This window comes from Drosophila virilis, chromosome 5, assembly GCF_030788295.1.
Source record: "Drosophila virilis strain 15010-1051.87 chromosome 5, Dvir_AGI_RSII-ME, whole genome shotgun sequence".
NCBI lineage: Eukaryota > Metazoa > Arthropoda > Insecta > Diptera > Drosophilidae > Drosophila > Drosophila virilis.
In genome coordinates this window covers 8,820,347-8,837,369 of record NC_091547.1, presented here as the reverse complement: position 1 = coordinate 8,837,369, position 17,023 = coordinate 8,820,347, and the positions used below count along the sequence as shown (strand labels likewise).

The following is a 17,023-nucleotide window of genomic DNA, read 5'->3' as shown; positions in this document are numbered from 1 at the left end:
GGCTAACGTCTAAATAGAACAGAAAACACACAGGATGCCAGACAGTGAAATACCCTTAGTACGGGTTTTAAAAAATAAAATATTTAATAGCAGTCTGCTCCTAATGATTTAGGTACACTTATAGCATCAACTGTTTCATAAAATCGTCAATTTTCAACTTAACAAATTACATATATACAAAATATCAGATATACAGTGCAACAAGTACGTTCACAAATTCATATATAAATACAGTATTAGGTCATCCGCTTTATGCGGGCGTCAGCTTAGCTGTGGGCTCAAGCAAAGCCCATAGGCCAGCCATAGATGAAATCGCACCCAGCACACCTATGGTCCTCGGTGTCAGGCTTGTGTAGCCCAAAGCCGTCAGAGGTATAAAGAAATCGCATACATTCTTCACTGTGTCCACAACGATATCCTTGTGACCCAACACCAGGCCGTACGAATGCAGAGCCAATTTCTTAAAGTCTGCCGGAGTATTAATACGTGCCGGAATCTTGCAGCGTGTTATGCCGCTGCTGCAGCTGGCCTTGTGCAGATCCAGGACGCGCATTATTTCGTACAAGTCGCGACACAAATTCATGATGATTGAAAACAGCCAATACTTGTTGGCGATCCTTGACCATTTCTTTGGATCCACCGCTGTGAGTCCAGTGCGTGCGAGCCACAATAGATGATCAGCGAGCAAAAACAAGGCCTGGGAAAGCTTGCTCATTGTCAGCGTAACACGAATCGTGAAATCTGGATAGTGTATGGCTCGTAGGCTCGCATAGAATACATCCAAGCCCTTGCCGAAGCGCAGCACTACATAAATAATCCATTGAGACGTTTTTGTTAACGCATAAATGGCATAACTTACATTTTCGGAATGTGCTCAAGATATACTCGATGGTCTTAAAATTGTCCACCAATGCCGGATGGCCATTGGAGCTCTCCAGGGAATCCCACATTGCACGCGACGCATATTGAATGAGTCGTGCAATTTTGTCTCTTCCGGCTGCTTGATTATTTAACTGCACCCACTTTTCCATGTTACCGTGCTTTAATCAAAAGAAGTTCCAAGTAAAATAAAGTCCAAGGTGCAATCGGAGAAGGAATTTGCATTGGCGTTGCCACACACATAAAATGTGCAGCGGCATAACTGGTCACTCTCTTGTTTACATTTACACAAGACTCGATTTTTGATTATTGATATCGATTACCGTAAGATAAGTGCATGCCACGTCTTTTACCTGGACATAATTTTTAACAATAAATAGTATAATAGTTAAATTAAACATGGCTGTAAGTAAACCATTAAGATGGGCTTTATATTATAAACTTGATCCTGTTCGAATTGCAGCCACAACAGAAGGGCAAGCAGGGCACAAAGGGCGCAAAACAAATCGTCGAGGAGAACAAGACAACATTGGCGTTTTATAGAAACATGTCAATTGGATGCTCTGCACTCGCCGTATTGCTTAGTTTTCTGGTCTTTGAGATCACAAAGTTAACTGTGGTATGTCAAACACGAATTATTCCGCTAGATGCAATGATTGCTGATCAGTCCAAACTATTTTAGTTCATGCTGGCCGTATCGCTACTTATCTTAGGCGCCGCTTACCAATTTATGGTATTCATGTCCCGGGCAAAGTACTCTGACAGCGGTGCACTCTTGGACTCTGGAAATGACTTGAACATGGAGGGCGGTATTGCGGAGTAGGTATACCCTGTAAGCTGCTCCGTTCACCAATTAACAATCTGTTGTGGTAAATTTCAGAAATGTCAAGGATCTGATAATACTTACCTCTGGCACGCTATTATTGGCCCTAGTTTCCAACTACTTTTGGCTGCTGCTGCTACTGGCCCCAGTGCGTGCTGCCTGGATGCTGTGGGGCACAGTTATACAGCCTTGGCTCTCGCAGCGCAACGCCGCAGAGGAGCCCGAAGTGGACGAAAAGAAGCAGCGTAAATTGGATCGCAAAATGCGTCGCATGAGATGAAAACAAGCGATTCCTTTGCGTTCGATGGTTTAGGTTGCAGTCAGATTTCTCTGGTCTTAAGTTACAAATCCAATTTATACTCTCGCGAGGCTGCTTGATAAGTTACATTTATGTTTAAAAAGAGATTTTACGCTTAGAAAAAACTTGGTCGTTAGTAGAGACCAAGACATAAAAAATGTGTGCGGGTTTTCCAAATTTGTTGTTTTCCAGATTAAAAGGCGAGACAAATGTCTCAAGTCAAAAGAAAATGCAATCGTTTTTAGTTTTGTGAAATTTTGTGCGCTTTTAATTAACGTGCCCGAGTGAACAATTTTTATGTCATATAGCAAAAACTCTGCACAAGACGTCCAATATTGGATATATACTCTGTTAACTCCTCTCAATCCGATCATACTTTGGTTAACTGGAAAGCGAAAGCTGCGCTAATGTTTAAGCCCTTGTGAAGGAAATCACAATTTCGTTTTAACCGAAACATTTCTAAATGTTCACTAGACCCTGTGCTTTGTAAATAAATATTTATATATGTGTGTATATTCGTTAGTTATAAATAAATGTGCATTTGAGTGCAGGAACACAGTGCAGTTCTAATTAGTGCACTTTCCACTTCTTGGTAACAGCGAGCATGGTACTTTAATAAAATTAAACTAAATAAAAATGTTGAGAAATAAATAAAATCAACAAATTAAGCATTTTGCAACAGTTTATTCATTGTTGACTAAACAATTTGCATCCAAACTAAGAAGTATAAAAACATATCAAATTATAATGATAAATGTCGTTTGGAGCTCAAGATTTCACTAATTCTTTGTTATATATATTTTTTTTTTCAGTTTCCAAAAACCCGGCTATAGCCTAGAGGAGCGTCAACAATATACGATCGTAACTTAATAACTTTATGCTGGTAAATAGTATGAATGTAAATGCGGCTTAGTTATGAAACTGTAAACATATGTAATGTATTTAACTAAGAGATAGATAGATAGAGAGAGAAAGAGAGAGAGGGGGGAGCAAACTGGGGTAAGCTGGACCATATCGGTATATATAGTAGAATTGAAACTCAACTACACAGCTAATGGAGTGTTCTGTGTTTGTGAACCATGCGGCCATCCATGCTCGCCACTAGCAGTTGGTTAACATCTGTGCTTAACTACAACAACATCCAACAATTTGTAATATATTAATGGACAAAAGCTCTTAGTTGTATTGCTCGGGTATGACATAGGAGATGTCGTCCCATGGATGACGATAAAGTCCCTGCTTGAGTCGCTTCTGATCCATATAGTGCCCAATGAAGCCTATGCTGCGGCCCAGCACAAACAGCGAATTAATGGCACCCACATTGATGTATTCCTGTGCCTCCTCGCTGCAAATGCCACACACAATTAGATAAATCAAAGTACCCGTCGACTGTTTAAGTGGAGCACTCACCTGGTGAAGGAGCCACTGTTGCGCAGCATATCCACAAATGCGGTCGCAATCACACCATCCACATTCAGAATTAGATTTGGTTTTTTGGTGGTTGTGATTTTCTCCACTTCTAGCGCATACTTAAGCAGCGGACACTGCGGGAAGTTTTCCATGACGAACTCTTTGATGATTTTGACACGCACATCGGGATTGTTAATGGACTTAACGCGATGTCCGATGCCCAAAATAAGTTTACCCTCCTTGCGCATTTTGTTCACAAATTCCATGGGATGCAAATTGGTGTCGTATGCCTCTGAGAATTGCCTGGCCGAGCCATCGAGCGCTCCGCCAAAGCGATCACCCTATTGGTAAAACAGGTTACATGAAGCTCCTCTTGGCAAAAACGTGAGCATGTACACTTACAATTGTCAGCAAACCACTGACGACGGAGGAGACCAGATCCTTGCCAGCGCGTGCACAGACAATGGTATTGTGTGCGCCGGAGACGGCGGGTCCATGATCAGCCGTGACCATGAGGCACATCTCGAAGAACTTGCACACATAGGGAGGTAGACAACGCTGGAACCACAGCAGCGAAATGACGCCACCAATGCCGACGTCCTTGTTGAGCACTTCACTGATAGGCATGCCCGCATAGATCAGCTCCTGGCCGCGCTCATCACATATTGAGGTCATAAACGATGCCGGTTTGCGAATCAGACCCAGCTCGCGGGCCCATGAGTAGTCCATGGGCACCGTCGGTGGCGGGACCTCTTCGCGCGGCACAATGCGTCCGGTCTTGACCAGCTCGCCGTACACATGATGAATGAGCTCGCCCAGCGTGTCAAACGAATCCGGAACGTATGCGCCAGCGTCCCGCAGCGCCTTGTTCTTGGCCGTAGCCGTTTCGCGATCCGAATTCGCACAGGAACCGGCATGGCCGAACTGTACCTCCGAGGTAAACATGCTAGCGCAGGTGCCAATGCACCAGGCTACCAAAGGCTTTGTGATGCGTCCATCCTTGACTGCGGCGCACACATCATACTCCTCGGTGCCGCCCACCTCGCCCAGCAACACAATGAGCTTCGTTTCCGGATCTGACTGATAACGCAGAATGTGATCCATGAACGTGGAGCCGGGATATCTGTCCCCACCAATGGCAATGCCTTCAATGACGCCATCGGTTGCCTTTGATATGATATTATTGAGCTCGTTGGACATGCCACCCGAACGGGAGACATACGCCACACTGCCGGGACGATAAAGCTTTGAGTGCAATATATTATCCAGCATGCCGCCCGTATTGCCAATCTTGAAGCAGCCGGGCTTTACGCCGCCCACTGTGGCGGGTCCAATGATGGCGACACCCTTCTTGTTGGCCTCAATGATCAGTTTCCGTGTCATATTCTCTGGTATGCCCTCGGCAATGATGGCCACTGTGCGTATCTGTGGAAATTCAAGCACCTCCAGCGTCGAATCATAAGCCGAACGAAGCGAGGCAAAGTTGACCATAACATCGACCTCCTTGTGCTTGTGTATGGCATCGGACATCTTCTTGTAAACGGGTATCAGTATCTCCTTGTGGCCCCAATAGTACTTTTGCTTGTGATCGCCCGTAAAGGGATACACCATGGCCACCACCGATGGCTCATCGCGCCTGCAGCAAAGGTAGAGAAGGGAATTAGATAAATAGATAATTGGATTTGGTTAATTGAAACTTGCCTGCATATGAAATCGAAATCGAGCATCGATTGCACCGCTCGCTGCTGCATGCCCCAGACGATCGCTTTGGTTGTGTTTGAGAAGAACTTGCGATTGAAATTCAAATTCGAACCGTTGCTCTTGCTCTGCTGCTGATGATTATTGGTGGCGAGGCCATCGCTCTCATCTGCCGAGATAGGTGGTAGTTTAATCGATTGTGCTGTTGTCGAGCGCAAGGCTTTTGTGGTTTAGTTTCAAATTGCAATCCCCAAATGAGTGGCAAGTCGATCGTTACCGATATCGTTACATTGATATTGATATTATTATGATGATGAGCGAGAGCGAGCAAATATAGTCGAAAGAGTATAGAATTTGACATACATATATACATATAGACAACATTCAATACAAGATTAAGTTACGAGGACGACGAGGTGGTGCGAGGAAATGCAAATACGATGTGAAGTTTGGTTTGGTTTGAGGATTAAATTTTCGGTTCACATATCGAGGACGAGGTGCGATTTTGGCCAAACGAACGTTTCATAAAATTGGTTTTTGTTTTTTTGTTTTTTTTTTTTTTATGATTTTTTGTGGGTGTGGTTGTTGATTTGTTGTTGGTTGGAGCGGAGGGCGATCAATGCAAATACATACAAAAGAAATACAGAGAAAACAGAATAATAAATGCAAGTCCATAGCAAGAATAAATACATAAAGAGACACATTATAATAATAGCTATAACAAAAGTTTGGGTAGTTTGGATTATTGGATGTTGGTTTCGGGTGGGTCAGGATGTTAGCACATTCCGTGATTGTGGGTTTCCACCTACCAGAGCCCAGGCCTTCTGCCTCACTGGCTGCCTTCAGATCGGCCTGCGCCTGCTGACCGCCAGGCAGCAGAAAATTTGCCGTGGAGAACTCCACGCTGGCCACCTGTGGAATGGGTCGCTTGCCCAGCGCCATGCCACAAATGGCAGTCATGTGCGTCTCGGGGCCAAACACATGCAGCGGTATGCCCAAGGTGCCGCCAAAGTCGCGCATACGACGCAAACCCTCTTGATAGTTGGGGCCCGCACGGCGCACAAAGATCGAGACATTGTGCTCGACCAGCTTGGGCTGGAACTCGCGCAGGGCCGTGATGATGCCTACAACAAAGTACGGTAATTTAATGAGTTGCCTGATAAGATAAGGTCCAGGCTCTAGTTCGGGCTCACCTTGGAAGGTCGCTGCAACATTTGTAAAGTTAGCAATACCGCCGCCCGTAATCAGCACCTTGCCATCGGGATGTTTCGGGGACGAGGTCATCAGGTTGAGTATCGTCTTGGCATACTCGTACGTTTGCTGCTCGGATGGCGCACCGCTATATTCACCATAGTTGGCCAGCTCTGTGGCGCCGCCCAAATCACAAATGGTATCGGAGTAAATGACACTGGCACCACCGCCAGCCACCATGGTCCAAATGCGTCCATTTCTATTGAGGATCGTAAGCTTGAGCGAGGCACCACTCTTGGCATCCAGATCTGCAATGTACGCCTCCTCGGGATAGGCATCGCGGCCGAAGGGCGGCGGATAATCAATTTCGCCCCATTTCGGACGACATATGAAATCAGCAGTCGAGTCCAGCTTGGCTGCCAGATCCAATATGTACAGATTATCGGCTGTCACCACAAGCGGATTGATCTCCAGATACGTGAAGTACAGATCAGCAAATGTAGCGTATAAAGCGTATATAAACTTGGCAATTCGCTCCTTCTTGGACGCATCTGTAATGGCCTTCAGCAGCGTGGTCTTCACATCAGCCAGCGACAAGGTGCTGTCCACCGGCACTTCCAACTTGACAGCCTTGGCATCCACATCGCCAATATCCACGCCGCCCAGATGATAGAACAGAATCGTGTCCGCCGAGCGATGCGAATAGATGCACACGTACATTTCCTCGGCCTGTGTGTGAAAGAAACAAAATTCAATTAACTTTATGCTGGAAAGATGACAACGATAATGCTAACCTCTGTGTGCGGCACAAAGGGCTCGATTATAAAGTTGCGCAGCTTGCCGACCGCATTGCCAATCTTCTGATCCTTGTTGAGACGTTCGCCAATCCATTGTTTTACCTGCTCAAAGCTCTTTTTAACACCAATGAGGCCCAGTTTACCGCGTCGCTTAATCAATTGATCCGGCTTCACCACCAGCGGCTGCAAATGAGAAATAAACTACAAATTATCAGCGGACAATATGTTAATTATTGACTGTAAATCATTCATTGAACCCATTAGGTGCCTGGCTACGTCAGCCAAGCCAGAGTCCAGAGCCATTGTCAGCAAGATCAGTCGCCAACAGACTACGCAATGGGATCAGCCGGAGCGAGTGGCAATCGCATCTAGGGGTCAGCCGAGAGGCTGCGTCATTGTCAATGACAATGCGCGCACGACTACACACATACACAGATACACACACACACACACACACACACACACAGACAGATACACACACTTGCTTATTAGAAGATCGTACGAGTGTAAATTGAACAATAATCATCAGAGGGCAACGCCTCAGGCGATCGCGCGGCTGCTTTCAAGTTGAACTTATATTTGTGCATGTCAACAAACAGCTCCCAAAGTCAAATTCCCACCTGGCAGATCATATAGATACTCCTAATTCTCTGTTCCAGCTGCTGCTGCATGCTGCTTCGATAGGCCACAGTCAGATTTTGTGGCTAATCACGCCACCCACTGCCTGACTATCAAACTAACACACACGCACATCGTTCTGTTTGGTAGATAAAAGATTGCACTATCACAAATAATTTGTTGGCGCCAATCAGTTGATTGCTTCGCGGCAGCTTTCCGGCCTGGAAACGCATGAACACCTTTGTGGTGTGTGTATGCGTGCGCACACAAATGATATGTCAATCGTACTATAGAGCAATTATTCTAATCCCCAGCTTAAATCACAAACGGGAAGTGTCATCTTTGAGCTGCCGAAGAGGGAAATACACGAAATAGGATCGTTCCTATGCGAGTTATATGATATAGTATTCCAATATTGGGGCGATTTTACACAAAGGCTTTTTATTTGAATTTTGGACAGATAGTTTTTGATCTAGACGCAAAATCGTGAGACTTGTATGCATAGAAACCGACAGACATCGACTCGGCAACAGAGTATTAGCAATAGATACGGATTGGGAATATATATAAATATATGGGGTCGCAATCGTAACACATTTTGTGACACAAGTCTACCCTTTGCAAGGGCAACAAAATAATCTGCGAACGTGTTTGGCAAAATGCGCGTCAATTTGCGTAGCTTCAATTCGGCGACTACGGGCGGAAAATGGGTGAAAGGGCGAGAGAAGTTGGGAATTTTAAGAAAAACTCTGTCCCAATAAGATAGAGATTTATGAATATAAGCGCCTTGGCTGCAAAAGCGTCGGGCACTAAACCGGTTGCACGGGATTTATTTACTTTTGTCGCTACTTTTCCTAGCATTATGAATCAGTCCTATATATATACATATATAATACTGCATTGTTTAGGTGCTATTCCTGCATGGCACACAACAGCAACACATATTATATATATAAATATATATATTTATAAACGACGCTCAAATCACCTTGACATGTGCTCGAACCAATCTACGCACACACATAATGCATATACACACACACATAGCTATAGCTACATAATCGCGCCATGCTTATCAATCATTTTGGGAATCATGCAAAGCCCAGATGCCGGCCTGCGCCGGAACGACGCTGAGTCATGTGCACAGCAGCTCGCGACGTGGTGGTCTAATCGAGGTGGCCTTAGCCGGCTTCTCGTCGTCGGCGTCGTCGTCGTCGTCGGCTGGGTCAAGTTCAATGGCAGAGAGCGACTCGGAAATTCGGTGGTGGCCTAGTTGTTTTTGACGTGGTTGTTGTAGCGTATGCTTATCTATAATAATGATTGTATGTATATATTTATATAGCCGGCACTTACCGTGGTCAGCAACCAGGGATGATCGACGCTCAATTTCGACCAATCCGTCTCCGCATTGACTGTGGCAAATCGGCAGGCGGCTGCGCCGGCGCCGTGCTGATTCAGATGACGATTGAGGATGTCTTTGCCGGTGGCTTCCGTGATCGCTTTCGCAGACATGCTGTATTTTTGAGGGGCTTCTGCTGTAAAGAGTAAACAAATTGCATATTGCCAAGACAAATTATTATTATACACTTGTATTCAAAAGTTTCGCTTGACATTGGGTTCGCCCGTACTTTCAAACTTTGATTCTATTTGCTTAGAATTGATTAGGGACGCGCGAGTGCAGCCAAGCTTTTGAGCACCTGCCTTAAATATTATTGCTGTCGTTTGTCTGCCTGAGAATGCCTGAGTTAGATTTATTTGTTTGCTTGGCTCTCGTGTTTTTTTTTTTTCTTTCTGCTTTTCTATTAGTCTATTATCACGTCAACACACCGCAACCTGTACGCTCTCGAGTCTCAAGTAAACTGAAATCTAATATGCAAGCGCACCAGCGTTGAAGACCCGACGCACAGCGAACCCGTAGAACCGAACCGGAATCCGGCAATCAGCGAAGCTGCCTCGCCGCCTGCTTCGTTCATTTGCCGACTTGTCATGTTATCGTGGGCATATACAAACCTGTATACACCTGTACATATATGAATATGTACGTTGTAGTGTAAAGTTTTGGGTAAACATTTCATATTTCCTAATTAAGTAACTGCTCTTGAGCATTCAACAAGCTACATTAAGCGTTTGTCTAAATAAATTGTTAAAGAGCGTAACTTATAAATAGAAGCAAGATTAATATGTTTGCTCTAGTTGCAATCGAGTATTTGCGAATCGGTGCTTATTACTCGGCAAGCTACTGGGCATAGATTTGATTAGATTTACTTGCAGGTGATTATTATTATTAAGAAGAAAAACAGAACAGAGAAAAAACCGTATGATAGTTGATTATTTGAATGGGTTGAGATTTTGGAGGGGTTGTTTAAGGGAAACTGGCGCTTTGGGCTTTGGGTAGGCCGAAAAGGGGAATCCCAAGAAAGCCCTATCCATATTTTGTTAGTCAAGATAAATGTAAATTGCATTCTGAATCTGTTACTGTATATGCGACTTGAGTTTTGGCTTATAACTCGAGAAATATTCGGGCTATTAAGCTCCAGCTTGGTACGCAGACTGTAAACATATAGTTAGATATAAAAACCAAATGAATTCAAGCCTGAACAAGGTGTGTGGATTAAGAAATGGTAAAAGAAAAACAGTTAGGCCATCAGGTAAATACAAACACATACACGGCCAGATGAAGATGAACCGGTTTGTCTCGTTGAAAATCAAATTTGTGTATAGGGAAAAGGGCAGGTAAATATAACTTTCACCCAAAAAAAAACACAGTTAGTGAGGCTCTTTTGTGAATTAAGCAGGTAAATTTTACGAGAGCGACTTGACAACGTTCAATGTTGACGTTGTCGAGCACTGGAAACATGCACACACAAACACACACAGACGAAGAAGTTTTTTTTTCCTGTTTACAATGCTTTATCGTTTTTGCTACGCTGTAAGCGTTGTTTCTATTTCTGTGTCTATTTCTGATTCTAATTTGCAAAAATTTTAGGCTCTAGCTGGGCACTGGGTGTTGGGGAATGTGTTGAATGACTTGACACAAATTCAAAGCTTGTGTTTCAAAGCTCCCGTTGGGCAATTGTTGTTGTTGTCAAGTTCGTAATTAACATGAGAGCGCGCAATTGTCGAAGTTCATGGCGAATTATGTGACGTGTATTGGTTATTTATTTTCTGTATTAGTAAGCGAAACTGTTTTAGATTTAGGCAACGAGCCAGTGAAAGTGGGCAAAATCAATAGTGATGCAATTCCTATTTTTTTTTTTTTTTTTTACGAAATGCTTGGTATCTGGCCACAAATTCGCATGGATTTGTGTGTGTGTGCGTGTGCGTGTGTGTGTGTGTGTGTGTTTATCCATTTCATGTTTATTAGCAACTACATGCACTACCAATTAAATAAGCTATTTAAATGCATGTGCTCAGTATTGTGGCACATTTATAAACTCACTATAACTTTAATGTATTTACAGCAGCTTCACTTTTTGTTAATAATTTTACACCGCAAACTTTCTTTTCGATCTGAAGCACTTTATATGCATTTGTATCGCGACTTATCGATAAACGCAACGTCACTCAACAATACGTTACGCCATTGCTCCCGTTGCTGTGAACGTAGCGCATTTTTGCGTTAACGTACGCTGGCATTTGAGAAAAGTGTGCCCGCCTGCTATCTAACTAAAATGAACCCCCTCAAATAAATTACGAGTCAGCTGTTTACGTATTGCACAGCTGTTAAAGTTAATGCTCTCAGAATCGAATCAGCGATAACATAAGCGATATTGAGTAATATAATTAAACTAGTACTTAATGTGAGCACAGATTGCGGCTAAGGAGATTCGAGTGCCGTGATTACAAAGCAATCCACTCGCCCATATATTGCGCAGCACAACAAACACGAAAAGGATGTACCCAACAAATTCGCTGCCCTCACTCCTGCTGCTGCTGCTGTTGCTGGTCATCGTCCCAGCCAGGGGCAGCCAACAAATGGAGGGTAGCAGGGAGAAAGTGCTGTCTGGCCTACAGGCGGGCTTCATCGGTCTGGAGGAGTCACAGACGCTGCCCGAACCGCACACGCGCGAGCAAGTCGAATTGCTGCGCCACCTCAATTTTGTGCCACCGGCGATAGACTTTGGCAGATGGTCGGTGGGGCAGACGGTAACGCAGATTGTGACTCTGTTTAATCAGCACACAAATCGCACTGTCCATCTAAACTCTGTCGCTGGGCCAAGCCCAGTGTTCTACAGCAGTTTCTTTGGCACGCGCGAGGTGCCGCCGCAAGGCAATACCACATTTAGTGTCGTCTTTCTGCCACGACAACTTGGTGCCATATCAACGGGTCTGCTGATCCAGACGTCCTTCGGGCGTGCCGAGTTCGCGGTGCGCGGCGAGGGCAGCGAGTGTCCGTACCGCCTAAAGCCACTTGTGGGCATTAAGGCGCCCATGAATGCAACACTCACGCCAGAGATTCACATGTACAATCCGCACGAGCGGCCGCTCCAGATACTCGAGGTAAGTATGCCAGACAAGTCCCTCTCATGTATGGCTCATTGATTTCTTTTATTGTAGGTCTACAGCAGCGGCGGCGAGTTTCAGCTGGAGCTGCCCAGCGGCGGCTCCGAAGGACCTCAAAATCTGTGGGAAATACCACCGCATTCACTGAAGCCAGTCATACGCATTTCGTTCCACGGACGCACCGCTGGCAACCACAGCGCCTATATACGTATAAAAATAGCTGAGCAAGCGGCAGCAGATGATGATGCCTCACCGCTGCAGCATCTAAACGAGAACGTACTAGTCATACCCGTTGAATTCGAAATATTGCCAAGACACGGCGCCTATGCGCGCAATCCGTTGGCCGATTTTGGCCGTTTGTCGACGGATGAGCACGCGGATGCGTTGCATTTCAAATTGGACATGCAAAATCAGCCAGTGGACGCGGCGCAGCAACAGCTAATTGGCAATTATCTGCGCGACATACCAGGCCTAAGCTTTGATGCGCACAACGCGAGCATTGTGCTGGATCCAAAGCTATTTGATGACAGCGCCAGCATTAACGATTTACTCGTCATCAGCAGCGGCGAGGAGGAAGAGCAGCATCAGCAATTTACTGTGTTAGTGCGAGCTGAAATCTTTAAAGGTGGCCTCCACTACGATCGCAATGTGACGCTCTTCATAAGCAGCTCCAGCGTCGATGAGCCATCGCTGGAAAAGGAACGTACGCTGGTGGTGCGCAATAATTTTGCCTTTCCGCTGAAGCTCTACAACCTCAGCCTGACGGAGCCCATTGATCCGGCGCTGCTGCACTTGTCGTCGCTGGAACAGGAGCTGCTGCTGCAGCCGGGCGAGTCCGTAGAGTTGCTGCAGCTGAAACTGCTTAACGAGCAGGCAACATTCAAGTCCGTGCTGCTCATCGCCAGCAATGTGACAATGTTCGAACTGCCCGTGGTTGCGTGCAGCGGCCGTTTGCATGTGTCCACGCAACAGTTTACATTGCAGCTGCCGAAGGAGAGCGAATATGGACTGGAACTGGATCTGGGCACTGTGCCATTTGCGGAGAAGTCACGCGATGGCTATATCATATTGCGCAACGACAATCCTATGCCGATCAAGATAACCAACTGGAACTTCAAGCCGCCCAAGAATGTCTACTTTCAGGCCGCGTTCATGGGCTGTGTGTCATCAGGCGCTCCCATCGTTGCCAACAATACGACAATTGTAAACCCTGCGCAGCAGCCGGAAAATGTAACAGGATTTCGTTTCTGTGACCAGCTGGGCGTCGGCGATAGCGTCGTCTTCATACTGTCCATACAAACGTATGTGGCCGAGGAGAGCACCGGCACACTGAAAGTGTGGACACCTTACGAGCTGATACGCAGCACGGTGCGCTTTAAGGCCTCCGTTGGCCAGCTGGATATTGAGCAGGATCAGCTGCAATTCAAATCATGTTTTCCGGGCAAAATATGCTCCGCGGTGTTGAGCATACGCTCCAGTTTTATGCATCCAGTGCATGTGAAATCAATATCGTTTACCCGTGCCGGTTTGCGCTTTAAGGACTTCAATGCGAAGGGCTCTCTGATTGGCGCACAAACATTGACCAAGGTGGGTCGCATCTATTTTGAGCCGGCGGCGCTCTGTGGCAGCGCCTGCTATATACGCGCAACCGCCGATCAGCACTCGATCTTTCCCAGCAATAGTGGAGCAGCTGCAGCAGCCAACAACAATCTGCTGTACGATGGCGTCGAGGTGCGTCAGCGCACAGAACTCTATCGTCAGTTCAAGCGGCAGCTGCACGCCATGTCGCTCACGTTGCACAGCGCGGAGCTGCCGCCCTTGGAGCTGGATTTTAGCATTGCTATCGAGTGGCCCAAGCTGGTGCAGTATCAGCCGCTGCCGCCCACGCCGGCTATAGAGGTGGGTCAGGTGCAGCGCCAGTGGATTACGATGACCAATCCCACAATGCAGCCGCTGCTACTCGACTATTTTCTTTCGGACCCGGCCTATGCCAGGCGCACCCAACTGTCGCTGCCGCACGAGGTGATCGATGTGAGCAGCAGCAGCTGCTACCTGACGGACCAGGATGTCTTCTCGCTGCCCGACGCACCGTACGGCGGACCCGTCCTGCTGCACGGCGGCGCCACACTGACCATACCCGTGCAGTTCAGCGCCCAGCAGCCGGACAAATACTGCACTCTGCTGCATGTTCGCAGCAATCTGACGCTCTACGAGGCCGTTTGGCTGACCGCGCGCGCAGTTCAATCCCAGTTCCGCTTGGGCAATCGACGTCCCGGCTCCAGTGCGCCGCTGCTCTTTGAGTTCGGCACGGAACAGTTCGAGCGTTGCGATGGCAGTTTTAAGCCGTCCGATAACCAGGACACGGATGTTTTCTCCAGCCACACGGTGTCGGCTACGCGCAGCTTTACCGCTCGCAATGCCGGCGTGCTGCCCATCCGCATAGGAGGCTTTCTCATTGGCAAGCATCCGTGTGAGGGCTACGGCTTTAGGGTGCTCGATTGCCAGAGCTTTGAGCTGGGCGAGAACGAGACGCGCAAAATCGAAATAAGCTTCAGTACGGACTTTACCGCGTCGCGCGTCCAGCGCACTCTGACGCTGCTGACGAATCTCAGCTATGACATTAGCTACCAGCTGGTCGCCCAGCTACCGGCGGAGAGTGTGGAACGTTGTGCGGCGAGCCTGCCGCGGCCCACATGGGAGCCGGCGTTGCGCAATGTCGCTCTGGTCCTGCTGCTGGCCAGCTTCTGTCTGGTGCTGCTGGCGGGCATCTTTGATGCGCGTGCGATAATGGCCCAGCAAAGCGCCTATGATGCGGCTCGCTACAAGGGTCCCGTGCAGCCGACCTTCAATTTGCGCAACATCGTCAAGATGCAGGTGGCCGAGGAGGCAGCAGCAGCAGCAGCCGCTGCAGCAACAGCGACTGCCCTCAAGGCGGAACAGCAACAGAAGTTGAGAAATGGTCAGCTCAAAGAGCTGCGTAAACGCACCACGGCCAGCTCTACGGCGGATAAGGTGACGACCACACGGAAGCCCAAGTCATGGACAGCATGGAGCATGGACATGGCCAGCTGCGAGCCCAAAGCGACAGCTGTTGCAACTGTCGCCGCCGTCCCCGCACAACCAAAGCCCTCTAGTTCGCCGAAGCCCAGCAAGAAGACGACGCCGGCGCCAATGCAGACGCCGCCCGTGGCTGTGCGCGCACCAAAGAAACCCAAACAAACGATGCCAGTGATCCCCATGCCCAAGCCAAAAGTGGAGCCAGTTGCTGTCGAAACGCAGGAGAAGCGCTCCAGCCCAAACGCCAAAGTAATTGCAAGCAATCCGCAACAGGAGAATGTGTCGCCGCGCTCGCTTAAAACCAATCCCGATACGCCCAAGGAACGTGTGCTCAAGGAGCAAAACGGCAGCGCCAAGAAGCTAGGCAAGACACCCGGTCGTGAGCGTCGCAAGGAGCAAAAACTGGCCGCGCTCAATGGCAGCAGCAACGGCAAGAAGTCATCCGCAGAGCGCAAGCAGCGCAGCAAACAGCTGAATTTCAATGGTCAGGCAATGGCAGCCGGTGGCGCCTCACCGCTGACCACACCGGAAGCGGACACACTGACCATCAGCTCGCCGTGGGAGACCAGCAGTCGGGTCTCGTTCCGGGATGTGCTGCAAACGAAGCCCCTGCCGGCGGTCGACAACGGCCTCAACTGGGATCCGTCAGCAAGTGATTTGGCCAGCAGTCAACTAGGTCCAATTGGCAGCCGGAAGAGCCTGCCCGCCCCGGCGACAAGCCTCTATCAGCCGCTAATGACGCCGGAGGCGACCGCAACGAGCAATGCGCTGATTCGTTCACTTTTTGCCAATGCCGAAGCGCCGGCCGTGGACTTGAATATGGAGCTGCCTGACTTAAATGGTAAATGGATGAGTCCTGATCCTAATTTTAGCCTACTAAGCCCGCTTCTATTTTCTGTTGCAGATCTTTGCGGCAGCTTGTATGAACGAGAGCAGCCGCAGTCGCAGTGGGAACGCAGCGAATTGATACTGAAGCAGCAGCTGCTGCTGGAGCAATTGGAGCAGCAGCGTAAGCAAGAGCAACAGCAACAGCAACAACAGCAGCAGCAGAAGCTCATGCTCATGGACAGCAACAACTGGGCCATGAATCAGGCCGCATCTGGAACTACTTGGACGCCGCTGGGCTATGCCGCATGGCCGAATCAGTCAACCGCAGCAGCGCCACAACGTACATCTCCAGCGCATACTCTAACGCCGGGCGTGGGCGTTATACGTCCACCGCCGGGACTGGAATCGACTTACAACAATTGCCATTTGCCAGCAGCAGGAGCAGGAGCCGGAGCAGCAGCTGCTAACAACAAAAACGGAAATCATAGCAATAACCATTTAGATGGTTTGAATGCATTGCAGAACGCACAAGATCGGGCACAGCACAATATGCCCACACAATACGATCCATTTACCTCGCCAAGCTCAATCTGGTCGGACAATTGGCGCCAGCGCAACAATCATATGAACTGAAGGTGCATCAAAAGCTCACTGATCAAATTTAAGCAACCAAATGAAATTCTTATTCTATAGACATTTAGGCTACGCTAAGATTGATGAAACATGATCTTTTCCAATTTGACATTTGACTAAATAAACGCAAAGATTTATGACTTTTCATTATATTTATATTCTATATATCCATTTATAAGTTAGTAATATTATGTCTTATCAAAATGTGTAACTTTTTCATTGATTTCCTCTCTTCCTTTTTTATAAGTAGGTATTTTTACCGACGCTCTTCTATGCGATTCTCATAAG

General features: G+C 47.4%; 4 protein-coding genes across 9 annotated transcripts; 2 read left to right on the top strand and 2 right to left on the bottom strand.

The window, feature by feature from the left end:
- Positions 1–59: 59 nt before the first annotated feature.
- On the bottom strand, positions 60–1,132 carry Pex11ab (peroxin 11). The gene is made up of 2 exons (XM_002050613.4): positions 860–1,132; positions 60–804 (listed from the first exon to the last, which is right to left on the bottom strand). The coding sequence occupies exons 1-2, from the start codon at positions 1,029–1,031 to the stop codon at positions 251–253; spliced, it is 726 nt and encodes a 241-aa protein (XP_002050649.2). The 5' UTR covers positions 1,032–1,132; the 3' UTR covers positions 60–250.
- A 20-nt stretch (positions 1,133–1,152) lies between these two features.
- On the top strand, positions 1,153–2,513 carry LOC6627273 (transmembrane protein 208). Its single transcript, XM_002050614.3, has 4 exons — positions 1,153–1,284; positions 1,343–1,498; positions 1,562–1,698; positions 1,760–2,513. Exons 1-4 carry the CDS (start codon positions 1,279–1,281, stop codon positions 1,980–1,982), a joined length of 522 nt encoding a protein of 173 aa, XP_002050650.1. The 5' UTR covers positions 1,153–1,278; the 3' UTR covers positions 1,983–2,513.
- A 151-nt stretch (positions 2,514–2,664) lies between these two features.
- Positions 2,665–11,288, bottom strand: ATPCL (ATP-citrate synthase). Of its 6 annotated transcripts, none has more exons than XM_032436420.2 (9): positions 11,154–11,288; positions 9,068–9,249; positions 7,094–7,279; positions 6,302–7,028; positions 5,918–6,232; positions 5,112–5,328; positions 3,813–5,046; positions 3,411–3,751; positions 2,665–3,345 (listed from the first exon to the last, which is right to left on the bottom strand). In XM_032436420.2, the coding sequence occupies exons 2-9, from the start codon at positions 9,224–9,226 to the stop codon at positions 3,177–3,179; spliced, it is 3,348 nt and encodes a 1,115-aa protein (XP_032292311.1). In that variant the 5' UTR covers positions 9,227–9,249; positions 11,154–11,288; the 3' UTR covers positions 2,665–3,176. The 6 variants fall into 6 exon arrangements, with proteins under 6 accessions (XP_032292311.1, XP_002050651.1, XP_015029111.1 ...); XM_002050615.4 differs by having other exon boundaries at positions 5,112–5,277; XM_015173625.3 differs by having other exon boundaries at positions 9,068–9,246; positions 11,154–11,277.
- Positions 11,289–11,365: 77 nt separating this feature from the next.
- Tmem131 (Transmembrane protein 131) lies at positions 11,366–16,887 on the top strand. Its single transcript, XM_002050616.4, has 3 exons — positions 11,366–12,214; positions 12,272–16,115; positions 16,179–16,887. The coding sequence occupies exons 1-3, from the start codon at positions 11,609–11,611 to the stop codon at positions 16,733–16,735; spliced, it is 5,007 nt and encodes a 1,668-aa protein (XP_002050652.1). The 5' UTR covers positions 11,366–11,608; the 3' UTR covers positions 16,736–16,887.
- The last annotated feature ends 136 nt before the right edge of the window (positions 16,888–17,023 follow it).

What these genes read in the sequence shown, in the direction of transcription:
- Pex11ab (XM_002050613.4), bottom strand. Translation starts at nt 1,031, where the DNA reads ATGGAAAAGTGGGTGCAGTTAAATAATCAAGCAGCCGGAAGAGACAAA. An exon ending in CTTGAGCACATTCCGAAAAT is followed by an intron (nt 805 to 859) that starts GTAAGTTATGCC and finishes TTATTTATGTAG; the next exon opens with TGCTGCGCTTCGGCAAGGGC.
- LOC6627273 (XM_002050614.3), top strand. An exon ending in AGATCACAAAGTTAACTGTG is followed by an intron (nt 1,499 to 1,561) that starts GTATGTCAAACA and finishes AAACTATTTTAG; the next exon opens with TTCATGCTGGCCGTATCGCT. An exon ending in ATGGAGGGCGGTATTGCGGA is followed by an intron (nt 1,699 to 1,759) that starts GTAGGTATACCC and finishes GGTAAATTTCAG; the next exon opens with AAATGTCAAGGATCTGATAA.
- ATPCL (XM_032436420.2), bottom strand. Translation starts at nt 9,226, where the DNA reads ATGTCTGCGAAAGCGATCACGGAAGCCACCGGCAAAGACATCCTCAAT. An exon ending in CCTTTGTGCCGCACACAGAG is followed by an intron (nt 7,029 to 7,093) that starts GTTAGCATTATC and finishes TTTCACACACAG; the next exon opens with GCCGAGGAAATGTACGTGTG. An exon ending in TCAGTGGTTTGCTGACAATT is followed by an intron (nt 3,752 to 3,812) that starts GTAAGTGTACAT and finishes TTTTACCAATAG; the next exon opens with GGTGATCGCTTTGGCGGAGC.
- Tmem131 (XM_002050616.4), top strand. Translation starts at nt 11,609, where the DNA reads ATGTACCCAACAAATTCGCTGCCCTCACTCCTGCTGCTGCTGCTGTTG. An exon ending in GGCCGCTCCAGATACTCGAG is followed by an intron (nt 12,215 to 12,271) that starts GTAAGTATGCCA and finishes CTTTTATTGTAG; the next exon opens with GTCTACAGCAGCGGCGGCGA. An exon ending in GGAGCTGCCTGACTTAAATG is followed by an intron (nt 16,116 to 16,178) that starts GTAAATGGATGA and finishes TTTCTGTTGCAG; the next exon opens with ATCTTTGCGGCAGCTTGTAT.